The 27,340-nt window shown below is 38.4% G+C and overlaps 1 protein-coding gene and 1 pseudogene across 7 annotated transcripts in view; both read right to left on the reverse strand.

The window, feature by feature from the left end:
- Smurf2 (SMAD specific E3 ubiquitin protein ligase 2) overlaps positions 1 to 27,340 on the reverse strand; it is a 100,512-nt gene that overhangs the window by 15,221 nt on the left and 57,951 nt on the right. For all 7 annotated transcript variants that reach the window (XM_027427781.2, XM_027427783.1, XM_027427785.1 and 4 more), the window contains 9 exons: positions 27,178 to 27,262; positions 24,539 to 24,622; positions 19,708 to 19,910; positions 16,954 to 17,038; positions 15,885 to 16,043; positions 11,656 to 11,851; positions 8,447 to 8,550; positions 3,378 to 3,492; positions 860 to 1,038 (listed from right to left, as the gene is read on the reverse strand). In XM_027427781.2, the coding sequence (XP_027283582.1) occupies positions 860 to 1,038; positions 3,378 to 3,492; positions 8,447 to 8,550; positions 11,656 to 11,851; positions 15,885 to 16,043; positions 16,954 to 17,038; positions 19,708 to 19,910; positions 24,539 to 24,622; positions 27,178 to 27,262 (1,210 nt within the window). The remainder of the gene's footprint in view (positions 1 to 859; positions 1,039 to 3,377; positions 3,493 to 8,446; positions 8,551 to 11,655; positions 11,852 to 15,884; positions 16,044 to 16,953; positions 17,039 to 19,707; positions 19,911 to 24,538; positions 24,623 to 27,177; positions 27,263 to 27,340) is intronic.
- On the reverse strand, positions 9,182 to 10,084 carry LOC100768516 (annotated as a pseudogene).

Genomic DNA, 27,340 nt, shown 5'->3' on the forward strand with positions numbered 1-27,340 from the left:
AGAAATATTTTAAAAACCTTTTTAAGTAATAACATGGTCTGGAAATATAGCTCAGTAGTAAAGTCCTTCCCCAGTATTCACAAGGCACCAGTCTCCCTAACTTTCAGGAATCTGAGATGTGCAGAATGGAGTTGGCGGGTTAGGGAGATTACTGATCCTACTACAAACCACAAAGTTAGTATTTTCTGTGCATATTTCAAATTTTAAAAAGTAAATACATTAGTTTTGAAGTGTATCTTTTTGTTTTTAAAAATGTATTATTATTATTATATCTTATACATATGGGTGTTTTGCCTACATGTATGTCCATGTACCATGTATGTGCCTAGTGCATGAGGTAACCAGGAAAAGGCTACTGATCACCTGGAACTGAAGTTACAGATGGTCATGAGCCACCATATGGGTGCTGGGAATCTAATCCAGGCCCTCTGGAAGAGCTGTCAATGTCAATGTTCCTAGCCATTGAGCCATCTCTCCATCTTTTGCTTTTGAGATGGGGTATCAATATGTTTTGGAGGCTGGTCTTGATTTCATGATTCTCCTCAGCCTCCCAAGTGCAGGTTTTATAAGGATGAACTATCAGACTAGCTTGTATTTTTAAGATTGACTTTCATTATTAACTGGATGTATGTGTCTGTGTCGGTACAAGTGCTCAAAAAGGACAGGTTAGATCCCCTGGAACTAGAGGTACTATCAGTTGTGAGCTGCCTCATGAAGAGTCCTGAGATGTGAACCAGGGTCCTCTGCAAGAGTAGTTAGCGCTGTTAATCACCTAGCCATCTCTCTAGTACCTAACATGTAACTTTTTAAAGGCTCAGATTTCTAGCTATGATAAATAGATATGAGATTCAATACTTACAGTATCCACACCAAACTATTATGAAGGTCTGGATCAACTAACTCCATGTCGTCCAAAGTAATTGACTTCCCAAGCAACTGTTTATAAAAAGGCAATGTGAAACCACCATCAATATAATGTCCATGGAATACAGCCATTCCCATTATTCGTCCAACAAAATGGAAATAGGATAAATGTTCCTGAAATGGGAAAAAAAAAAAAAGAAGAAGAAGAAGAAGATACAAATACTCAAGTTAGAAACTGTTCAGGAAATTGTCTTAATAAAAAGTAAACATATATGAAACATTTTTCCCTTCCTTTATCTCCTTCCCTCTCCTCCTTTCTTGGTTTTGTTTGTTTGTTTGTTTCAGAGATGGGGGGGTCTCATTTGTAGCCCAGGCTGGCCCTGAACTTAGGATCAGGCCCTCACTTTCCCCAGTGGGATTACAGGTATGGGCCACCATGCCCATGTCTCTCTCAAGGCAAAGGCCCTTTAAAAATGGATTCCTTTTCAAATCTAGGTGAAGCCAATTGCACGTCCTGTTCTCTGAGCATCTTGTCAAGAAATAAAGCTTTAATCTTAACATCCTTGCTTCCTTGACCAGCCAGAGACTGAACTTCAGGATACTATGGATTTAACACATGGATCTGGTGTCGCACAAGTTAATTAGACACTGTAGGATTAGTCCATATTTGGACATACAAGGATAAGGACAGTATGCAGAGAGTAGTGACCATGAGGAAGACAGCAAGGTGATGAGACCCAGGGGTCTGGGTCTACTCCTGGGAAGCATCCACCAAAAGTCATTAACAGATGGGCTATAGTGAGCTGCCCAAGAAGCAGCTTCACCTCCAAGTCTCCTTAAATAAAGAATTGCCTAATGAGCCAAAACCCACCACATGTAGATACAATTGTTCTTTCACCATAGTTTGGTTGGTTGGATATCTGTATTTTTAAAATCTTTTGCTTTTCCATTTAATAAGTAATTTTTATCTAATCTTAAAACTTCTGTTTGATCTTTAAAATATCTATTTTTAAAGAAACACATGCTTTCTTCAAAAAAATTTAGCTAAACATACACAAGCAAAGAGAACATTTAAAAGCCACCCCTTATCTAACACCCAGAGGAAATGATCATCAATTTTATGCATAGACCTTTTTAGTGTTTTCTCTTACATGTATCTACCAGAGCTGTATCACATTAATATGTAACCTTTCGCTTAATAGATAATGAACACACATCTTTATCACATATCATCTCTTTTTTTTAAAGATTTATTATTTATTATGTATACAGTGTTCTGTCTGCATGTTTTGCCTACATGCCAGAAGAGGGCACCAGATCTCATTACAGATGGTTGTGAGCCACCATGTGGTTGCTGGGAATTGAACTCAGGACCTCTGGAAGAACAGTCAGTGCTCTTAACTGCTGAGCCATCTCTCCAGCCCCCACATATCATCTTAATCTCACACTCTTTAATTTCAGTATGCCTCTGTGTGAAAACATAATAGATTTAATTAGAAAGCAAGAAATTAGCAGCAACTTCTAACTTTTGGAGGGGAAGCTGGTACTGGGACCAAACCTAGGGCCTCACAAATGCTAGTCAAGTATATTACCACTGAGCAATAGACCCAGCATTTAACTTTTAAGTGATTAATAATAATGTATTATAGGATTTAAAAAGTGTAATTAAATACTTAATATAGAGGGTCTCAAGTAAGTCTCACAACCCTTTTCTAAGGTGCAAACTCATCCAATTTTTTTTTTTTTTTTTGTTTTTCGAGACAGGGTTTCTCTGTGTAGCTTTGGAGCCTATCCTGGCACTTGCTCTGGAGACCAGGCTGGCCTCAAACTCACAGAGATCTGCCCGCCTCTGCCTCCCGAGTGCTGGGATTAAAGGCATGCGCCACCAACGCCCGGCTATCATCCTATTAATTTTTATCAATAAAATAATTGAGAGTTAAGGCAATGAACTTGCCCACAATCACAAAGATAGTAACTTATATAACAAGAATGATTCTACATATTTTTTTTTTAAAGAGACAGGGTCTCCTACCATAATCCAAGCTGCCCTATAGCTCTGTAAGGGCCAAGCTGGCCTAGAATTTTTGTCATCTGCTGCCTTAGCCAGGAAAGCACTGGAATCTCAGGTAGGAGCCTGCACACCTGGAGACTCCATGTCTTTCTAATTTCATAAGCTATGTTCTTTGTTTGGTTCATTTTCTTTCCTACAGGGTCTTGCTATGCAGTCCAGTCTAGCCTCAACTTTCCAAGTGATGTGATTCCAAGCATACACCACTAGACCCAGATCATGAATAACCATTTATACTATTTTATGTCACAATTTAATCAATCTTCTGTATGGACAACTGTGCTGTGTCCATTGGGAGATAATCAATAGTAGATACCCTATGTCCCAATGCTGCACACATGAATAATCATTTACTGGGACAACTTTCAAGAAGAGGAACTGCTTAACCAGAGGGTATGGCCAGGATGAGGCAAGTGATTCCATTGTGATAATCACACTGACATACCGGATTAACTGCAGAATCAGGGTTGATCTGCAACGTGTAGATATCATCTCTAGAATACTGGAAAAGACCATAGTAAGGGTTCAACATTTCATGTGACAAGAGATACAACCATTCCCTAGGAAAAAAGATAAAGGAATTTGTTAATTGAGCTACATCATTAGTTACTCTAGTGAATCATTTTTCTTAATTTTTAAAATTTATTACTGTAATGGGTTTGCATGTGAACACACATGTCATGGCACACATATTGAGGTCCGAGGACGACTCTGTGGAGTTGGTTTTCTCCTTCCACTTTTATGTGGTTTGGGGATTGACCTCAGACTGCAAGGTGAATGCTTTAACCTGCTGGACTTTAACCAGGCTAGCCTCAAATTCACAGAGATCCACCTGCTTCTGCCTCTTGAGTGCTGGGATTAAATGCCTAAACCATTATGCCCAGCTTCCACAATTATTGTTCTTTGTTTGTTTGTTTTTGTTCTTTTGAAACAGAGTTTCTCTGTGTAGCTTTGGAACCTGACACCTGGAACTCACTCTGTAGACCAGACTGGCCTCAAACTCACTAAGATCCACCCGCCTCTGCCTCCCAAGTAATGGGATTAAAGGTGTGTGCTCCCACTGCCCTGTCTGCTTCCATAATTCTTTTAAATTAAAAGAAAATACAGTACTGAGATTCTATAAAATCACAACAGAAAATGAATATTTAAAGGTCAAACAAACTTATTATTATACAGTTATTGTTCATAATTTGAAGCAACTTTATCATACTTTAGTATCAGTGAGGATAGCAGTTCAGCTGCTCATGAGATGCTGTAGCCCTATAGTACACCACTTTAAAAGCTAAATAAAATTTATAGCCCATGATAAATATAGAATAAAGGGAAGAATGTGTTTTTATTCGGAACATCTACTTCATCTAGATGTCTATTTCTATCAAAGTAGATTTATACTAGGTTCATAAGGATACATAATACAATAGACAGGCAGATCCCTGTGAGTTCAAGGCCAGCCTGGTTTATCCAGTGAATTCTAGGGCACTCAGGGCTACATGAAAGAGACCTGTCTCAAAAAAAAAAAAAAAAATTAATACAGCATGAATTATTCATGTATACTATTTTAGTAAAGAAATGTCAATGCCTACTTTACCATCTTTTATTGTTATCAAGCCTAAAGCTAACCATGAAATAAACCCAGAGATCCCAAAGCTTTGAGTATAAATAGACACAAAGGCGATTTTGTAGACATGCCCCATAGCACTTCTCTTCTTTTTTTGTTGTACTGGAGATGGGACATGGAGCTCCGTGCATGCTAGGCAAGTACTCTACCACTGATGCGTATGCCCGGCCCTTACTTCTGTTTGAGACAGGTCCTGTTTGCCTCAGCTGCTCAGGCAAGCCTTGAATTTGTGATTCTCTTACCACAGCTTCTCAAGCAGTGCCAGATACCACCAAAGCCTGGTTCTAAACCTCACCCTTTTTTCTAACCTTTCTTGATTTCAAGTATACTTTAACACTCTTAAAAACCTCAATATAAATAACATAACTGCCAACTTATCAAATTCTTCATGTCTTTCAAAGTATAAAAAAATAACTTATCATGTTGGTGAAAATGAAATAACCAGTCTAGGACTTAATACTGTTAACAACAAACTAAAAGAAAATGGTTTACAATTCCATGGTGTGTGAGAGAAAGTCTAAATCAAATTACTACTATGTGATAGTTAAAAAGGACTGAAGAGCAAAGCAGAATGGAAGTCTCCACATACAAAGCCTTCAATATTCATAGCACATACCTGGTAAGTCTGGTATGCTCTGTGTGTACATAGCACACACCAGATAAGTCTGGTATGCTCTGTGTGTATCTATGCTTTTTTTTTTTTTAAGAAAACCCAAATTTTGTTTTTATTTATCTAAGTTTTATATTATGCATAAGCATAAAACTGAACCATTTTTTAGGTCCTACTACAGAATAAAGTTCAGGCAACACAGTTCACTAGTTGATTTCCACTTCCTATTTATTCTGGCCACACCTTTTTAGTAATGAGATTATTTTAAAGAGACTACTCACCTGATCTGTATAACAGCAGTCATCAGCAAATAAATGTTTTCCTAGCATTCAAATTTTATTTCTGAGTAACCCCACAGGAATCAAAGTCCTAAAGTTTACATGCAAGAGATGGATTTTTAAACAATCTAAACTATGCAGGTAAGTAGATGGAGCTAGAAAAGATTATATGGAGTAAGGTGACCCTGATTCAGAAAGACAAACACTGCACATTTTGTGTTTCTTTAGATCTAAGTATATAACCTGGAGCAACTGCAGAAGCTAGGAAAGAAGGGCCATGGTGGTTGTGGAAAGAAGGGCTTGAGAGAGAGGTAGCAGGATACAGGTGATATGAAGGGATGGAGAAATGAGGTAGGGGCTAACTAGGAAGGGAGGGGGGATAAATAATACCATGGATGTTTGATAAAAGCCTCAATGAATAGTATTTTTATATTTTCCTAAAATCATACATAGTACACATAAGCATATCAGTAAACAGGTAAGATAGAGAGATACATGGGTACATAGATACACAGAATGAACTTATGCCACTTGGGCTGACAATGCTCCCCCGAAGAGTCATAAACTGGCTAATAAAAACCCCAGGACCAGGCATTCCAGAGTTCTGTTGGAGTTGTTGATCAGAATAGTCTAAGTGACTCCCAAAATAATAGAGGCTACTGCTGTTACCCTCTGTTGCCTGTTAGAGGTTGAAGGGAGCCCCTATAGCTTAAGACAGTGCAACTTAGGACACAGGACTCAGAGGATTCCAGCTGGATCTAACCCAAAAGCCTTGTCTTGCAGCCTTGCTTTCATAGTACTATAAAGAACTATGCAAGCTGTCAAGGAGGGGAAGCAATCAATAGTCCTATCCAGCTGTGACACCTATGAACTGTAACAATGACCAGAATGTCCTAGTGATAACTAAGAGCTCCTAATTAAACATCAAGTCCATTCAATAGGAAGAAAACCATGCCTGGTACTAGAAACCTAGCCAACTGTTGGAGGCTAATGAAGTCATAGATCTCAGAAAGAACCTACTATCATCACTTTGCTAGAACAGCATAATTCTTAACTTCATTCTAAAACTTTCCTTTTTACCCACAGATATGTGTAACTCCTATCCCTCATGAGAGAAGCTTCTCTTTACAGCAAATAGATCATGAGGAGCCCAACACCAATGGATACATCTACAACACTACTCCTACACCTAAGGCTCAGGAAGATTTCAGAGCAGGTGGCAGGAAGACTGTAAGAGACAGAGGACCAGGAAATCTGCTGTGAAACGTGCCTCCCAGAGAAGACAGGGAAGTTAAAACACCCATGATACTGCCACAATATGGCTGCCTAAGCAAGACCTGATTCCAATGTGGAAGGGGACAATCTCCTGAGACTCCCAACCCTAGACACAGTCCTAAAGGTAACTAATGGCTGCTGACAGAGGGAGAATTAGCCTTTCCTAGAATAAGCCCCAACTGGTTATCTGATACAAAGCAGCCAGGCCTGAGACCATACACACTCAATCACAATAAACAGACTCAGCACCTTATACTTATATAGTTATGCATTTATCTAAATATATATAACACAATAATAAAGAAAAAGAGAGTGCATGAGAGGGACTAGAGGGAAGAGGACGGAAGGGATGCAATTATATTTTAATTTAAAATTTTTAATAAAAGAAGCAACCTAAACAGATAAAAATACTAAAATTCTATAAAAATAAATAGGATGGCCAGAGAAATGGCACAGCAGTTAAGAACACCGGCTGTTCTTCCAAAGGTCCTGAGTTCAATTCCCAGTAACTACATAGTGGCTCACAACCATCTGTAATGAGATCTACATGCAGGCAGAACATTGTATACTAAATAAATAAATAAATAAATAAATAAATCTTTAGCTGGGCAGTGGTGGTGCATGCCTTTAATCTCAGCACTTGGGAAGCAGAGGCAGGTGGATCTATTTGAATCCGAGGCCAGCCTGGTCTACAGAACTAGTCCCAGACAGCTAGAGCTGTTACACAGAGAAAGCCTGTTTTGAAAACAAAACAAAACACAAAAAAAGAATGGTTATGAAAAAACTATAAACTAAAGAAAGTGTACATTTTTAGATAAAAGGCTGATAAACACAACAGGCACTACCAAGGCACTAACATTTATACGACTTGGTGAAAACAAAATTTGCTTAGGTTGGATTTAGAACTGGAGAACCAAGACTACTTAGCAGTCCATACAGCATTTCAGTTCAGAGCTGTGGTTCTCCTACATTTATCTGAAGTAAATGTCACACCTGCAAAAATTCTGACAGCATACATGCTATCAGAAATAAGCTGACTTTCTATATGGACAACCAATAAGGTAGACTCAATGTATGATTATGATTATAGCGGAAACAGCATATAATGACTTTTCTATTAAAATATTGTAAGGATTAGTGAGATACACATGTGTATGAGTAACCAAATATAATATGTCCTTGTTTTAGCAAAGTAAAACAAACAAAAGACAGGCCAAGGGAAGCAGCATTCAGTTTAGAACTGACAGTGTGAGACAGAGGAAATAAGATGTGCTGAAGATGAGAGACGGAAAACACAGGCTGCCAGAAGCAAGGCTTCCGTGATCCCGAGAGTGCTAACTACTCTTCTGCTACCATAATCTCATTGTGGATAAATCCACTAGGATTTCATCAGTATTACAAACACCACTGAGTTTTATACTTGAATAAATAAATATTCATGACAAAGTTACAACAGACACATCTTAATTTTGTTTAGCATAAAAATCTATACGGGGGCTGGACAGATGGTTCAGCAATTAAGAGCACTGTCTGCTCTTGCAGAGAATCTGGGTTGTGTTATCAGCACCTACACAGTGGTTTGAAATCACTGTAACTCCAGTTCCAGGGAATCCAATAACCTTTTCTGTCCTCATTGGGCACTGCATGCACTTGGCAACATTCATACACACTGGGAAAATATACAGATTAACTTAAAAAAAAAATCCATATATCATCTACTGCCAATTCTTTACCTGGCAACCCCTCCATAGTCAAGACCTTCTTCTCCACGAAATTTTATCATTAATCGCTTCCAGAGATCTTTTGGTCTCATTTTCATGACTTGTCGATAGGATTCCTGAAAAAAACAATTTTAACATCAGGTGTTTTAGACTCTAATTTTGAATTACTTTCCTCCCATTCACAAAACTAATTTAACTCAGGTGAAATCTGATTTAAAAATTTGGTTGAAGGCCAGCGACTTGTGAGGCAGAGGCAGAAGCAGAGGCAGAGGCAGATGGATTTCTGTGAGTTCGAAGCCAGTCTGGTCTACAGAGCTAGTTCTAGTTCAGCCAGAGCTACACAGAGAAACCCTGTCTCAAAACCAAAAAAGAAAAAAGAAAAAAAAAGAAAACCAAAAAATAAATCATTGATGTAAATTTATGTCAGAGGCACCAGTAGAAACTAACTATAATATAAGGACAGTTCTAAAAGAACATAAGTAAAATAATTAGTATATCAACTACACAGACAGCTTTATATTATTTGGGGGACAGGATCAAGGCAGACTCTCACAAAGCCCAGGCTGGCCTTGAACTCCATATGTAGACAATGTTTGCTTCTAGATGGGCTGGAATTTGCTATATTGATTAGGCTGGCCTTGAGCTTGCAGAGATCCACCTGCCTCTAACTCTTGAGTGCTGGTGTTACGTAGTAACCAACAGCTGGTTCCTGAATCTTCTGTACGGAGTTTTTTTGTTTGTTTTTTCTTTTCTTAAGCATTTTATTCGTGGTATAGAGGGATTTCTTCATCGTTTGCTCTCTTCTCAATCATTAGGAGTTGAGGAGTACTGAATCCATCACTACTTTGATGACACAGGTAAGATTCCAGATTCACATTTCCAGGTACCAAGAGTTCCTTCTTACGCCACGATCCAGTCAGCATTTCTCTACTTCTACTGAACACAGCAATGCCCATTGGTATCTCTGAATCGTAATCGTATCTTAGGTCGGTATTTCTCCAAGTAAAGCAGCTGTTTGGAATTGAATGCTCCCCTTCTTTTTTGTCTTATAAACTGAACAGCATCTTCATACTTCACTCTACATTCAATCAATACAAGTGCAACCAGCACAGGAGCCCTTCCCAATCCTGCCACACAATGCACTGCAACACAGCAACCTGGCTCTTCACGAAATTTGTTTTTTTTATAGGTTTAAGCAATCATCTACTATTTGATTAGGGGGTGGAGCTCCATCATCTAATGGCCAATCTAGAAAAGGCCAAGCTCCTTTTCAACTGGAGCTTTATCATATGTAGCATCACAAACTCGAACTTGTTGAGAGTAGCATTGGTAGGGTTGTTGAGTTATCAGAAAACGCATGTTCTCATAAGAGATTTCCACAGGGGCTGGACGGTTCATTATGGCAAATAAAAAGTGTAAGCGTTCGTGTGTGTGAGTGTGGAGGGGAAAATGGGGGAGGGTTCAATAAATCTTGAGATGTTTCTCAGCAGAAAACATTAAAAAGACCATTAAAATGCCTATTATTGATCACCATTTTCTTTATTCAACTTGTTTACTCCTTATGAAGCTTCTCTCTTCAACACAGGCAGAAGTATTCAGAATCCACTTGAATCCAAATTCAGCTTGAAAGATGAACACATCATACTCATAGTTTTATAAGATCATCAGTGAATTCTTAATAGGAAGACTTGGTGAACTTGGAGACAGAATTAAAGGTGGCCCTGGTAAACCTGCCCAGGATGGCCACTGCTAATATTGGTCATCAACAGCTTCTTAAACACAGATGCTAAGACAATGCCAGTGCCTCTGGGTCAAAGGTCTGTTAACTTGTTTGGGACAGTATGGGATTTGATTATCATGCTCCCTCGGTAGCCTTTGTGTAGCAACAGAGATTATCAGAAATGATGGGTGCTTGAATGGTGGTGGCTATCTTACTGGTGTACTTAGCACAAACGTCAATGTCACCACCACTGTGGTCTCCATTTGCCAACAAATGCCTTGAACCTGTTCCACTAGCCAGTGTAAGTCTGCTTCTAAAACTGCCTTAACCTTCATTCACAACTTTAACCATAAAGGATACCTCAGAAAGAAGTTAATTTTGGACACTGATAGGCAGGGAGAACAGAATCTCCAGCTAGGGATTGTTTATTTACTTATTTGGGTGTTTTTGTTTTTGTTTTTTCCAGACAGGGTTTCTCTGTATTGCCTTGGAGCCTGTCCTGGCACTCGCTCTGTAGGCCAGGCTGGCCTCAAACTCACCGAGATCCACCTGCCTCTGCCTCCCTAGTGCTGGGATTAAAGGTGTGTGCCACCACCACCAGACGATTCTTTTTATTTCTATTCATGTGCATGTATGGTTGAGGCCACTGCATCCCCTGCCCCTTGACTTACTGGTGGGTGTGAGCCATCTGCCATGGGTGCTGGAAACGGAACTCAGGTCCTCTGGAGGAACAAGTGCTCTTAACTGCCGAGCTGCTTCTCCAGTCCCCACTCTTTATGTTCTCGACCACATAGCCCAGCACTGTGACAGGATCGATGTCTTGTCTCAAGCCTTGCCTCCCTCAACGAGCTCCAAGATTCTCCAACCTTGGCCATGATCCCAACCCCAGAGTCTTCTTGCAGAACCTCTAAAGACGATCTGCCTCCAAGACTGGTAACCTGGGGCCTCTGCACCCTTTTAGTGCACAAGCATCATCTACTATTTAGTGTTTTCCACATGGGAAGGTCTATTTTATCTTTTTGAAATACAAATAACAACTATACCCTAGGCCAGAACTGCTCTAAGAGACAAAAACTCACTGGGAGGCAGTTCACTGTGAGTTCGAGGCCAGCCTGGTCTACAGAATGAGTTCTAGGACAGCCAGGGCTACATAGAGAAACTGTCTCAGGGTGAAAAAGGGAGGGAGAAGGAGGAGGGAGGAAAAGAGGGGGGGAGGGAGGGAGAAGAAATTAATGAGAATACTTTCACTTCAATCAGATATGAGTCTCAAAAAAATTGTCTCCTCAGAAAGAGTGAGACAAAGTCCAAACACGATGGCATGCAACTTTAATCCCAGTACTTAGGAGGTAGAGGCAAATAAGAATGATTGAGAACATCCTGTTCAACACACAGAGTTCCAGGCTAGATAGAGCTACAGTAAGACTGTTTCAAAACCAAGAGAAAAAAAGTAAAACACTAAATTTAATTTTCTTCTAATTGAAATTAAGGCTTATATATTTACCTCAAAAATCTCTTCCCTAGAAACCTCAATGCGGCAGTGGCCGGCCTGAGGCTGTTGTTGGGAAAGTTCTTGCCGCAAGATTTTTAGTTTCTGAACCAAGTCTCGTTTATACCTTGGCACTGTCAGACACTCAGTGTCATCAGGACATAATGACACCACTTGCTGCTGTTGTTGGTCTTTCAACTGGTTCTGACGACTGGAAAAAAAAACAGAAATATTACCAAAATACTTCAGGACATTAAAGATTGCAATTCTACATTTAAATCAGAGTCAGACTAGAAAAGGAACTTATCATTTTCTATGCCTCATTGGGCCATATCATCAGCCTGATAAAACCGGTTACTGAGGTTCTGTTCATCAAGCCTAATGCAGATGCTAAGAACATCATTTCCTCTACACCATCTCATCATCCAACTTAAGATTCACGTGGGTGCCAAACACTGCTTGTCACTCAGAGTCTGTTTTTCTGAACTGGGTGTTTGATAGAGACCCTTCCTCCTACAACTGTTTCAGTCTAAAATACAGAATAAAAAACAGTGAAGCTGCCTGTCTCCTCAGCTACACTAGGGTGTAAGGAGCAGTTATATAAGGGAAGATGTTAGCACTGGTCAGAAAACAATGGGGATGCCAATCTGCCTCATACATCGTTCAGAGATCGTATCACCTAGTCAAATTATTTTCTTGAAATTAATAACCCCCCAAAAAACAAAAAAGTATCAAGTTGTAGTCTTTGTTCATGTTGTTTTTAAAAGTTTTCTTCAATTTTAAGGTAAGATTTCTGTAACACCATTCAAAACAACAGTAGTGTTAAAGGATGGAAACAGGAAGAGGAAGGGAAAAGACTCTCCACAGTCAAGTGAGTTCAAATCTGGGCAAGCTGTGACACTCACTGTCTGAGGCTTTATTTTTTATTTTTTCTTACTGGTGAGGACAAGACTGAATGTGGATGGCAGGAGATATATTTACCCAGTGCTCAGGACATAACAAGCAGAGTCAATGTTAGTTATTTTAACCACTACAACTGACATAGTTACTTCTTGTTGTTTTTTAATTGTATAAAGTGTGCTTTTCAAGAAATATTTTTTTTTTTCAAAATAGAGTTTCTAAGAAGGATATGTGCCCTAGGCCAGGTGATTTATGGAGCCCTAATGACAGTATTTTGCAATAGTTTAATAATGTCATATCCTGACATTTATATGCTGAGGCTTCATACACAGGAAACAAAACATCAAAGCATCAAAAACATCCTTTTACAGAGAGTAACCATAGTATCTCAGGAGGCTCTGAAGGAGAGAAATGAGGATGTTCAGGTACCCACACAACTACAGGCTGCCCTCAGTGCACATTACACACAGCCTACTGAAGACTTATAAACAGGCAACTTCTCCCTTGCTTCCTCTCAAAGTTGAAACGGTTAAAAAAAAAAAAAAAACTTAAAATCAAAGTAACCTACAAATGTTTGTTAATGTTATAGATAATCCATACATAACAGGTCCCTAAAATTCAAACTAATAGTTAAACTAACTTCATTATTTTATTATTTGGCTGAGGGCAAAAGACTACTCCAAGAACATTTTTTTTGCCATATACATACACCACCTCTCTCTGACTGTATGAGTTTAAAAATAATACAAAGTTAGACAAACTACGTTATAAGCCAAGAATGGTACCCCATATTAGAAGCCAGGTCATTTTCTACTACACAATGGTTCAAGGCCACCCTGGGATACATGAGATCCTGTCTTGAAACAAACACACCATGTCAGAGCTATTGAATATGATAACAATGTATTCAGTCAGGCCTAGTGATGTAGGTTAGCTACTCAGAAGGCTAAGGCACAGGATCCCAAGATCAAGGACTGCTAAGGCCACAGAATGAGTTCAGGACCAGGGTGGGCAACTCAGTGATGCCCTGTCTCAAAATAACACACACATAAAGAATAAGCTTACCACATGAATAGCTAGGAAAATGAAAATTAAAGACTCCTAGCATTCCTGAGGCAGGAGAATAAAAAATTCAAAGTTAACCTGGATTATTAACATCAGTACCAGGAGACCTAGCAACAAAGCTAAATCTTACCTCCAAACAAATATCACAAAAAAACACAATTTTGTATTATCATTGGCCTGTTGTAGTGACATACGCAGTTGGCCCCAGGACTCAAGAAGCAGAGGCAGGTGGATTTCTGAGTTCGAGGCCAGCCTGGTCTACACCGTAAGTTCCAAGTCAGTCAGGGCAACAGTAAAACCATATCTGGAAAAACAACAACAAAACAACACCCCAAAGAAAAAATACAGTATTTGCAATTTTGATTTTTTTAAAGTTTTTTAAAAATATAGTTCCCTGAGAAACAAGATGCATAACACGCCTCACAGAAACACATGGGAAAGATATCAGGGTATTCAGAAAATAAAATGAAGCAGTTTTAGGCCCATGCCTTTACTGGGGTTTTCCATGAGAAAGGCAAGGCCAGGGAGGATAAACAGATGGGTAAACACAATCTGTAACAACAAGGACTTGCAAGAGCTCACACAGGGTTTGTAAGAAACTAAAATGATTTTACTACTCAGGAAAAGTTGCCCTTACATATTAAAGTTGAAAATAAAATATTTTATTACATTTATTTTATATAGAGCACTGCCCATGTCATCATGTCCAGGGAGGTCAGAGGCCAACCTTCAGGAGTTGGTTCTCTCCTTCCACTGTCTGAGGCCCAGATATTGAACTCAAGTTGTCATTTTGGTTGGCAGCAAGCACCTTTACCCACTGATCTATCTTTTGGGCCCTAAAAATATTTTATAGTGCTTTGATTCTACCTTTATGTTAGTGTCCTATAGCAGTGTTAATCAAAAGATAGCCTACACACTAATATTTTGCAACTTAGGCTGTGAATCTTAATGTATAGAAACAGCCTATGATTTCCTGCATTTTTTCCAAATGCTTACAAATTGTGAATTTCACTTGTAACTAACTTCTTAGCATCTAGCCAAAAAAAAAAAAAAAAAAAAAAAAAAGACCTACTGACAAAATGAATCCAACAGGGTAATTATAAATATTCAAAGAAGACAACAAAAACACCTGTTAAACGTTTTCTTGTACTTTTCTAAACAAGTGATAGCCAGTTGTCATTTACATTTTCCCTGTTGCATCTACCTCTAATATTAATGAAGCAAGAATGTTTTCCAGAGCCACTTTGACCTCTATTAGTTTTCTTATGTTCTAAAGTCTAACATCATAAGTATTTATCACATACACTAGTGATGAAGAAAGCAGAACAGGTAATATTTATTTAGAGACACTAAGTGAGTTACTCTGTGGACACAGAGAACCTTGTTCTCTAGATTCTAAGTCAAACAAGCCATGGTTTATTGCTGCTATAGCACTAACCAAGTGTCTTTGCCAGAACTGGTGACAAAAACACACTGCTACTTTCCTACTTTCCCTTCCTCCCTTGCTTCCTCTGAAGGCAATGCCAGCAAATAATGAGGGTAGGGGAGACAGGTAACTAGAGAGAAAAGAGAAGCAAATGATACAAATATGGTACAAATAACACAGTACAGACACAGAGACCAACGATTGACAGGTCTGAATCCAGTGTAAGCACTGGATGCTGGAAAACTTACAGAAAGTCAGCCTCTGCTTGTTCCCTCATCTGTAGAAATGGTTTATCTACCAGGATGAAATTGCTAATAATACATGCAAGGAACAAAGAAAAGAACAACACTTTCACATCCAGTTAGTGCTACTGAGATGTCTGTCTGTGGTTATTATCAGTTGTATGTAGAAGAATGTCAACACAAGATTAGCCTGCTCAGTCTCAACTTCTGGTCAAGCTACGGCCTCTGTAAATAGCCTTCTTGCTTGAGCAGCTCTCACGCACAACTCTTCCTGACATTTTAGTAATGGTTCCAGTTTAAGCAAAGTGAAAATAAGATCTGTATATTTCAGAGTAAAATCTCTTACTCTTCCATATACTCTGATATCAGTAAAAGGCATGGTGGTTCATGTCTATAACCTAACAGTGAACAAGGAGGAGAAGGAAAATCTGCCAGGCTACACCAGTAATTCATGGCCAGCCTGGGCTACTCCTTGAAAACGAATCATAAAAATAAATCAGTATTATAGATTTAGAAGAGCAGATATTCTTTAGCATTTATTATAAAAAGCACATATATATGTCCTCTTATTTAGACTAATATATTTTCACATGTACTGTTTCAAAACTTACTTTAAAACTAAATGTAAGTTAGCAGACAGCCGTGGATCTGTAAATTGTGTTGTTCTGTTGTTATGGTCAACAAAATAAACTCTTCCTGTTGCAGTATTGCGGATCTCCCATCCAGGAGGCAAAGGACCAAGCTCTTCACAATTGATGTTGCTAAGATCCCTGCAAAACAAATATACAATAGAAATACCTCATTGCTGGGCATGCTGAGCCAAGCAAGTGTATGTGACACACAGCAATTCCATGAAGCTTGAGAAAATGTATTGTTTCAGAAACCTGAGATGTTCAGCTAGAATCTTTAATTCCCAATGGTTTCCCAAACTTGCACATTCAATACCCAATCCCTAAAAGGCTTAGAACGTATCACAAAGTCTGCATTTTAGTAAGTTCCTAGGCTTTAATGTAATACACATTTTAAATTCAAACAGAGAAATCACATTACTTGCCAACATAAACTATACTTCAAAATTTGTTTGACAGAAAGTATTGTTTTACAAGCGTCAATGATATAAGGAATTTCTCTTCAGTATTTTCTTTCTTTATCATAAAGCTGGTGCAAACAAAGATGCATGTGAGTGATTGTATGCTCTCCAACAAATCAAAACTGGAAAGATTACTGAAATCTTGACATTGGAAATAATATTTTTTTAATACGATAACTACATTGTTTTGAATTTTGAAGTCTATCAACTTTACTTTTAACAGCTGAGGACACTGTTACTGTATCGTACACCCTAAGGATGTACAGGACTGTAAAGAACAATACAGCTGAACACTATCAGGAAAAGCCAAACTTTTACATAAACTGTTTTTAGAAAATTTTTTTAAAATCAAGAAATCCTGGGTGAAATGGATGTTCATGGTTGGTATGAAGAGTACTTAAGGGCCCAGCACAGTAATTTAATCCCAGCACTTGGGAGGCAGAGAAAGATGGATCGTTGTGAGTTTGAGACTAGTGTGGCCCACAAAGCAAGTCCAGGCCAGTCAGAGTTACACAGTAAGACCCAGTCTGGAAAAAAAAAAAAAAATCAAAACCAAAAGAAAACCAAGAATACTTAAGATATGTTCTTACCTAGGCACTCGTGGATCATGCCATGTGCTCACACCAGTCTGAGTATGTAAGAAATATACCTGACCCTGCTGTGTTGTCCTCTGTTCTGTAAAATAAAGAAAATAATACACATTCAGTTTTGTCATATTCAATCAAACACCATTACATGGGATGATACTCTAATAGTATAAACATCTTGCAATTGCCAGTTTATTTTCTTAATTAAAAAAAAAAAAAAAGGCTTCAGAAAACTATTTGTTCAGACTGCATGGTGGACCATGCCTTTAACCCTGATGCTCAGGAGGTAGAGGCAAGTAGATCTCTATGAGGCCAGTCTGGTCTACAGAATGAGTTCAAAGCCAGCTACATAGTGAGACCCTGTCTCAAAACAAAACAAATCACCTGTTCAATCTCTGAAAACAACTGCGTAAATGGTGATGAGGGGGTACAGTCAGTACCCAAAGAGCACACAACCGAGAGGAAAAGATTATCTACCTTAAGGAAGTTTCAACAGAGCTTTTTAAAGTTTCCAAAGATTTATAGGCTAATGATTTTTTTAAAATATTTATTTATTTTATGTGAACTGGTGTTTTGCCTGCTTATGTGGCTTTTTTTTTTTGTGTGTGTGTGTGTGTGTGTGTGTGGTGTGTGTGTGTGTGTGTGTGTGTATCTGTGTGAGGCTGTTGGATTCCTTGGAACAGGAGTTGCAGACAGTTGTAAGCTGCCATGTGGGTGCTGGGAATTGAACCTAGATTCTCTGGAAGAGCAACCAGTGCTCTTAACCCTGCTCTTAACCGCCCGGGTACACTGTTTTTTAATTCAGTTTTATGACTATGTAATGTGCTTTGTTTACATTAGGGTTTCTATTTTATACCTTAGATGGCCTGGAGTTTTGACAGGTAGCCCAGGCTAGTCTTGGAGTTGTCTCATTGCCTCTGCTCTGCTTCCTGCATTCTGAGATTGAAAGTGTGTGGCACCATGCTTGCAACCCAGTAAAAACCTTGATATATTTCTGTTCAGAAAAGAGAACTGACAAATTTGGGTATAAAATTGCCATAGTAAAAAAAAAAAATCATTAGCCAGGGCTAGAGAGATGGCTCAGAGGTTAAGAGCATTGACTGCTCTTCCAGAGGTCCTGAGTTCAATTTCCAGCAACCCACATGGTGGCTCACAACCATCTATAATGAGATCTAATACCCTCTTTTGGTTTGTGAACACAACACTGTATACATAATAAACAAATATATATATATATATATATATATATATATATATGTATATATACACACACACACACACACACACACACACACACACACACACACACACACATATACATATACACATACAGACAGACATAAATACATACATTTCACCTTCATTCCCAACAACCTGAGTGACCCTCCAAGGGAATTATCTCTAAAATGTTTTCCTAACCTGCTTTTTATGCCAGACATGGTCAGATGATTCCCTAGAGATTAAGATCATTTATTTCTTGCAACAAACCTACACCATTGTTACTATTATTCCTCTCACTTTACAGGAGGTAAAATGTAGGTTCTCAGAGGTTAAATAATGTGATCGGCAAAAACAAGTCTGTTACCCATTCTGGAATTGCTTACTTCATAGTATGCCAACTTACGGGACACAGCAAGTTTTTTTGTTTTTTGTTTTTCTTCAAAATAAGAGGCTACAATTTATTTTAAAATAAAGTTATAATCATTTATTTACAAATAGTTTTTTTTAATTTACTAGTAAAAATAAAATAACTTAGAAAACGTAATTTCTAATTTTGGTCATTAGGTGTCACCATCAGCCAACATACAGTGTTAAACTGGAAAGGAAGTTAGTATCTGTCCCAAAAATCACACTAAAGGTTTAAGATAAGCCTATACAATAGTATTGCTGTAACTTTATATAGTGTCTACTTGAAAAGTAGTCTCATTTTATTCCACAAGCTTCCTACAATAACTGTGTGGTTAATATTTACTACACTTTATTATAAATGAGCATAGGAGCTATTATGGTTCATAAATAACTAGCTAAGGTAAAACTGTTGGTTATAACTGTTTTCTAACCATTACAGACTTTTTAATAAAAATTGGGAGTTTTATATTTACGTTTATTTTCACACAGAATCCCAAAACCTGGATTAGTTAATTCTCACTCTCTTGTCTCTGTGTCCAGTGTAGTATGTGTCTTCTGTGCCCACTATACACTCAAAATGAACACTGGGCCTTCCCAGGGCCTTGAGCATGCTAGCAAGTACATTACCATTAAGCTAAATCCTCAGGCCATATTGACTCTAAAACAATGTGTGGTAAAGCAAACATATAATCCCAGTGTGTGTTGTATGAGTGCAAGGAACATCAGGAATTCAAGGGCAGTCTGGGTACACTGTGAGTTTGAGGTCAGCCTCAGCTATAGAAGACCCTACCTGAAAACAAAAGTAATATTTTTCTTTTTTAAAGACAGAGTTTCTTTGTGTAGCCTTGACGTACCTGGAACTTGCTTTGCAGACTAAGCTGGCTATACTCGGCAACAATAACAATTTTTCAAGATAATCTCTGGCCAGGCAGTGGTGGAACACACCTTTAATCCCAGCATTTGGGAGGCAGAGGCAGGTGGATCTGAGTTCAAGGACAGCCTGATCTACAGAGCAAGTTTCAGGATTGCCAGAGCTACACAGAGAAACCTTGAAAAAAACAAAAAAGAAAAGTTAGTTTTCTGACTTTCTTAAAACAAGTTGAAATTTTCCCTTTGCTGTTATCATACCATAGCCTTCTGGTAGATCTGGAGGCGTGTGTAAGTGTGTCCTGCTCATGTAATTTCTATGTCGCTGGGACCTGACTCTTCTCTCTGCTAGTCTGGGGTCTGAAGACTGTCCACATGTTGCACCATTTGTTCCAGTAATTGGAGTATTCTCATCCACAAAGCAGCTAAGAGGTCTGCCAGGACTAGAATATTCTGAGGCTGGTCTGTTGAAAAGTGACAAGGGGTAAAAAGGTTAATAATTAAGACATCAAAAACAGAGTTTCTAGATATCGTATATACTATAGCAATAATATAGTAAATCAGACAAGAAATGAGATGAATAAAGCAAACAATGATTTTAAGAACCTTATTAAGAGCAAGCCTAAAGTTCTTTTTTCTTTCTTTTTTTTTTTTTTTTTTTTTTTTTTTTTTTTTTTTGGTTTTTTGAGGCAGGGTTTCTCTGTGGCTTTGGAGACTGTCCTGGAACTAGCTCTTGTAGACCAGGCTGGTCTCGAACTCACAGACATCCGCCTGCATCTGCCTCCCGAGTGCTGGGATTAAAGGCGTGTGCCACCAACGCCCGGCAAGCCTAAAGTTCTTATTGACCAAAGAAACTCAAGTACTGTTGCAATTAAGTTTCTGAAAACTCCATACATACTTATAGATGTGCTCCTGAGTCAGTAAGGGCGAGGACTTGGATACAGCTGGCCTCTAGACCAGATTTCCACTATTCTCCCTCTCACATGGCTTTTGGCAAGCAGGTGTTCCTCTTCTCCTTGAATTTGCCCGAGTCATCTGACCTTTAGTTCTTAAAAACAGTACCTCTTCCTAGGTATGGCTCTTTGTCATTCAAAACACAGACTGGTGATATTTTATTTAGGATCTAACAAAAAAGCTTGCCTGAAGAGTGCAATGTTAGCCACACTAGTTAACCACAGAGGCCAGGCAGTGGTGCAATACACTTTTAATCCCAGCACTTGGGAGACAGGGGCAGACAGATCTCTGTTAATTCAAGGCCACTCTGAATCTACATGAAATTGATCCAGTCTAAAAGAGAAACAGCTCACACAAAGGTGATCCCAGCACTTGGTATCCCATGCCTTCAATCCCATTACTAGAGAGGAATAAAAATGCTGGAGGAAACAGGAGCTCAGTGCAATCTAAGGTCTGAAGGAAACAGATGCAGTCTGGAGATGCAGTCTGAGGACAGGTGGCTCTTTTGGTCTGAGCACTGGTAGAGGTGATAACTCTTTAGTGGCTGGCTGCTTTGCTTCTCTGATCTTCAGCTTTAACCCCAATATCTGTGTTAGCATTTAATTTTTTCCTCAAGAGAGGGGGGAAAAAAAGGGAAAACACTATTACAATGGAGAGTCAGGTCTCTGTATGATTATACAATGAATGATTTAAAATTGGAACAATTAAATGAAGGGATAATCAACTTAACCAGGATTGACATACTGGTTTATCATCTTGATAAACCTTGTAATCATTTTGATAAATCTTAGTTAAGCTCTTAAAAAGTTGTTTGGTATGAATGTCAAGATACAGGCCTTAGAAAATCTTAATAAAACAGATAGAGATATTCAAACCCAGATGGGAATTTAAAGGAGAAACAATTTCAGCACTACATTATAAGATTAGAGAGGAACAGCCCAAGGTTTTCAAACAACCAACCTTAATATATCCAGTAACTTTACAGGAATTGTCAAGTGATAGAGGCTCTGTAAGAGCTGGTTGGACTCCTGTGGCAATGTTAGATTTAAGGAGATTCAAGTAATCAACAGTCTCATATGGCATGCATTCACCTCTTGTGAAGCACATGTTAAACCTGTGATCAACTTGCAATAGAATTATCCCCAGAGACGCCAGGTGTTGGTGGCGCACGCCTTTAATCCCAGCACTCAGGAGGCAGAGGCTGGTGGATCTCTGTGAGTTCGGGACCAGCCTGGTCTACAAGAGCTAGTTCCAGGACAGCCTCCAAAAGCCACAGAGAAACCCTGTCTCGAAAAACCAAAAAAAAAAAAAAAAAAAAAAGACTTGGTTACAGCAGTTTTGGAGCCTGGTCCTCAATTACATTGGAGGACCTGGTGGAAAGATGAGGCTAAGACCAATGGAACAGAGCTAGAAGCATGGAAATCTCCCAAGATGAACTTATTGGAGAAGGAGATTATGCTACTATAGAAAGGCAATCATCTATATGATGATCATGCCTCACAGCAGCTTTGAATGTTTGGGACAGAATTGGAGAAGTAGGAAAGAAAATCAAGTCATTTACTAAAGTTATAGAGGGCCCAAAGGAACCCTTCATGGATTTCATTTTTTGTTTGTTTTGTTTTGTTTTGTTTTGTTTTTTGAGACAGGGTTTCTCTGTGGCTTTGGAGGCTGTCCTGGAACTAGCTCTTGTAGACCAGGCTGGTCTCGAACTCACAGACATCTGCCTACCTCTGCCTCCCAAGTGCTGGTATTAAAGGCGTGTGCCACCACTGCCTGGCTCTTCATGGATTTCTTATGAAGACTGACATCAGCAGCATACAGAATGATACCAAATTCAGAAGCTAGACAAATAATTATTGAATCTCTGCCTTTTAAAAATGTACAATGCAAAAGGATAATTAGGTTGTTAAGGGCAAGGTCAGCACCTTTGGAGGACTGGATTTGAAATGCAATCAATATTGAATCTCATGACCATGATGATACATGACAAAGAAGTGATTTCCAGAAGCTTGAGGAAAAATCGAAATGTCAAGTGTTTCAATTGTGGCAAATAAGGTCACCTTAAAAGAGACTGTAAACAGGCCATTCCTAGAAACAATGTTTTTTCTAAGCATATTCCAAACAGAACACCCCTCCCTTCTGGATTATGCAGAAGGTGCAGCAAAGGCAGGTTTGGACTAATGAATGTAGATCAACAAGGGACATTCAAGGTAACCCTTGACATTGGGGAAACTCCCTGAGGGGTCTCTCAAAAAGCCCTATGCCAAATTCAGTTCAGTCATTTCCTGTCATCAAGGAAGAAACTCCCTCCCAGAGCAATTAAAGAAAACACACTGCATTGGATGAGAGATAGCTATAGAAGACAAAACAAAAATTCAGGAGACAGCATAAATCAAAATTGATAAAGATTATATTTGAATAAGAGAGAACTCTTGATTAGAAGAGGTGATAGTTCATCAAACAGCATGACCACTCAATCTAAACTAATTTATAAGATTAATAACTGCTTTTCATTTGATCAGCTAAAACTTGCCAAAAGGGAAACTCCGAAAAGTTAGAGTTGGGAGGGTGCTGTTTTTGTCTTTTCAGGAAAATAGTAACAACCATCTTGAGGAATTTAAGGACCTTTGGAAGAAGGGGGAATGACCCAGAAAAACTTATCAAGAAAAGTAATAACTTGACCTAATACAATTTCCAAAAGAAGTCTCCAAAAAGATGACAGAATCCCACAATGACAATTTCTACCAGGGCTACGATAAGATCACTAAGTTGAAAAGCACCAACTAATGACCTCAGACTAAAAACTGCTCAGAACAATTTCGAGGTGCCTAACCAAGATGATCTAGCCTCATAGACTACTATAGACAGGACTTCAGATGAGTCCTGAACTTTCCCACTACTCAGAGACTGGACAACAAATAATACAGCTACCTCTCACAGGACTTGACAATGAACCCAAATTTTTCTTTTCAGGATTCCCTAAAGATGCTGTTGCCCCCAGACAGCATGAAGTAAATTTAAGAATATGACACCCACATTCCCAAGAGGTGGGGTAAGTGGTTTTTGGTTAATGGGTTATGAGTATTTGTCATTATTTAAGGAATTAGTTACAAGTTGTTATTGGTAATGGTCAGGAAAAGAAAAAAAAAGGGAGGATATAAATAAAAAGGTAGATTATTGAATTTACTTTTAAAAAGCAAATTAGTTTTAAATATCTATATCCTCCCCTTTTTTCTTTTCAGAGTAGATTCAATAATCTACCCTTTCATCCTATCATATCTGTAGTCTCATTTTTCTTTTCAAAACAAGAATCCTGACTCTAATCTCCTTTGTTTAGTTTTTTTGATTAAAGGCGTGGGATCCCAAGTGCTGAGATCACCTTTGTGTGAGCCTGTTTCTCTTTTAGACTGAATCGATTTCATGTAAGCTCACAGTGGTCTTGAATTAACAGAGATTCATTGCCTCTGTTGCCAAGTGCTGGGATTAAAGGTGTGTACCACCACTGCCTGGCCTCTATAGCTAACTAGTGTGGCTAGCTTTGTACTCTGATCTTCAGGCAAGCTTTATTTGTTGTAATATCACCACAATCAATAGTAGGCAAAGCTAGCTGGACAGTGGTAGCACATACCTTTAATCCCAGAACTCAGGAGATAGAGGTAGGTGGATCTCTTTGACTTTGAGGCAGTCTTATCTACAGAGTGAGTTCCAGGACAACTAGTGCTATGTGGAGAGACCTTGTCTCAAAAACTAGAAAAAGTAATTGTAATTAAAATGTAACCACTGTAATTATATTAAGAATAAGTAATTGGGGCTGGAGAGATGGCTCAGAGATTAAGAGCACTGACTGCTCTTCCAGAGGTCCTGAGTTCAATTCCCAGTAACCACATGGTGACTCACAACCATCCGTTATGAGATCTGATGCCCTCTTCTGGTGTGCAGATATACATGGAAGCAGAATGTTGTATGCATAATAAATAAATAAAATCTTAAAAAAAAAAAAAAAGAATAATTAACTGCTCTAAGACCTAATGGTTTACACTGCATAAAGCAATGGGGAAATCAAATAAAGGTGACAGATAACAAAGAGGAATTCAGGAAAGGCTAGCACAGACCAAAGAAAATTGGTGTATGATTTTACCGTGTCGGGCGTTCCCACTGTGTAGTTCTTGTTATGTGGTTTAGATACTGGATTCTTCCAGAAGCAGTTCGCCTTTCTTCCCAACTGCAATAAAAACATTGAGAAATAAAGTATCTAGGACACCAGTTCATAATGAGGCTGCTATTGTTTTAAACTTACTGAAGAACTGCACAACAGTGTTTATAAAACTCAGCTTCTGAGGTATCTTACTGAGGTCATATTTTTCTGTCAGCCAAACTGAAAACTTTTAAAAACTTTAATAACACTTAAATTGACAATAATTTTCCAAGAATTATGTGTTAAATGCCCAAACTAACATATTGACCATAAAATTTATCAGATTTTACAGCAATTAAGCAAATGGTGGATTAGAATGAAAGCAGTCTAAAAATTTCTAAATCCCCTGTAATTTTTAAAAAATTATATATTACTAGAAAAGCATATAAAAGTTCTTGAAAGTATAAGCCTACTAAAATTCATTTTTTAAAATTTTAGTTGTTTATTTTATATGCATATATGTTTTGCCTGTAGGTATATCTGTGCACCACATGCATGCCTGGTACCCTCAGAGGCCCGAAGAGGGTATCTTATTGCTTAGAACTAGCATGACAGATGGCTATAAGCCAAGATGTTGTTACTGGGACTTAAGCCTCGGTCCTCTGGAAGAGCAGCATGTGTTCTTAACCACTAAGCCATGTCTGCAGCACCATTGATTTGTTTTTAAGATTTATTTTCATGTATGAGTGTGCATCTGTATCTGTGCATGTTCATATGTGTGCAAGTACCCAAGGAGGCAAGAGAGGATGTTGAATCCCCTTGAACTGGAGTTACAGGTGGTTATGAGCCACCCAATGTGTGTACTGGGAACTGAACTAGAGTCCTCAGTAAGAGAGACAAGCTCTTGTCGCTGGTGAGCCATCTCTCCAGGCTAACTTGGTGTATTCTGAGACAGGGTCTCACTATACAACTCATTCTATCTTGGAACTCACTATGTACTCACTAAACTGGCCTTAAACTCATGATCCTCCTGCCTCAGCCTCCCAATCCATGAGATGAATGGGAATGGGTCATGGGGCCTAGTACAATTTTAGGCATTTTTAACAGTTTAAACAAAATATGCAATCACCAGAACTACTTGTATATAAGATGTATGTCAAAATAAGAAAAGTGCCGGGCGTTAGTGGCGCACGCCTTTAATCCCAGCACTCCAGAGGCAGAGGCAGGCTGATCTCTGTGAGTTCAAGGCCAGCCTGGTCTCCAGAGCGAGTGCCAGGATAGGCTCCAAAGCTACACAGAGAAACCCTGTCTCGAAAAACCAAAAAAAAAAAAAAAAAAAAAAGAAAGAAAAAAAGAAAAGTTAGCACAAGATGAATGAGTGGTTAAAGGTCCGTGCTGACCAGCAGTAACTTGTATTTGATTCCCAAGATCCATATAGAAGGAAGAGAAGCAATCTCCAAAAGTTGTCTGCATACCTCCAACATGTACACTATGTTTCATATACACTCACAAATTTAAATAAATATAATTTTAAACAAATAATAATTTGAGCTAAAAGTCAACCAATTATAGCTTCATCTACCCTAAGTGGGTTCAACTTATTACAAGTTAGACTTTATTGAAGTTAACTAAATATACTTTGAAATTAAAAAAATCAGTGAAGTATCAGAATTAGTATAAAAATATGGAAAAGTTCATGGTCTTGGGAATTAAGTCTTAGGCACAAGATCCCTACTTATTAAATGACCTTTGGCAAATGATTTATATTGGTCTCCATTTTCTTTGTTGTAAAATGAGAATAACAATAGTAGCAACAACAACATAAAAATACAGCTAGTAATACTAACTACTTTTTTTTTTTTTTTTTTTTTGAGACAGGGTCTTACTATATAGCTCTGACTGTTCTGGAACTCTGTAGACCAGGCTGGCCTCAAACTCAGAGAGATCCACTTGCCTGTGCCTCCCAAGTGCTGGGATTAAAGGCCTGTGCCACTGCACCTGGCTTATTAAGCATTGGTTATGTGCAAGATATTGAACTGCTTTATGTGAAGGAGTTCATTTAACCCTTGCACCAATTTGTGGCACATTGTCTCTTATCAATCATCTTGTTAAGTATATAGCAAAGCTCACAGAAATTAAATAAATTAAGGTGATAACATCAATTAGCAGGAGAATGAGGATTAGAACCCAGTCAATCAAATTCCATAAATACACAGTCTTTACTGCTATGAGAATTAAATGACATCATGTACATGAACTGCTTGGTACAGTTATAAATACACTCCACTATGTTACAATTACTATTACCCAATTCTCTTTTCCTTACCTCTAAAAATAAAGCAATATTCAAATTCAGTACTTGTACTCCTGTTTTAGATAATTAAGGAAAAAAATTTCCTTTAAATAAATTTATAGGAGAGTAATATTTGGCAAGAACTTTCCTGTTTCATTTTCAAAACTTTTTAAAAATGATATTTAATACAATTTGTGGCAAGTCCTTCTAATTTTCCAAGCAGAAGAAAAATCTTATCCTGGAACTGACCACACCACAGTTGGTGTACATCCTGAACACCAACTCCCTGCCTACTAGCTCAGGGCAGCACCCTGGCATCTCTCTAATGATTTTGATGATGTTCACTTACCCATCTGGTAAATCATTATCAAACAAACGACTACAATCCACAACTTGTCCTCCGGTGCCTATTCGATCTCTGGACTGAAGACTTACTATTAAAAAAACAAAAACATTAATAAGTCTACAACAGCGCTTTCTAGTTCTGTCAAGCTAAATATCCATCTTAAACC

Source organism: Cricetulus griseus, chromosome 7, assembly GCF_003668045.3.
Source record: "Cricetulus griseus strain 17A/GY chromosome 7, alternate assembly CriGri-PICRH-1.0, whole genome shotgun sequence".
Taxonomy (NCBI): domain Eukaryota; kingdom Metazoa; phylum Chordata; class Mammalia; order Rodentia; family Cricetidae; genus Cricetulus; species Cricetulus griseus.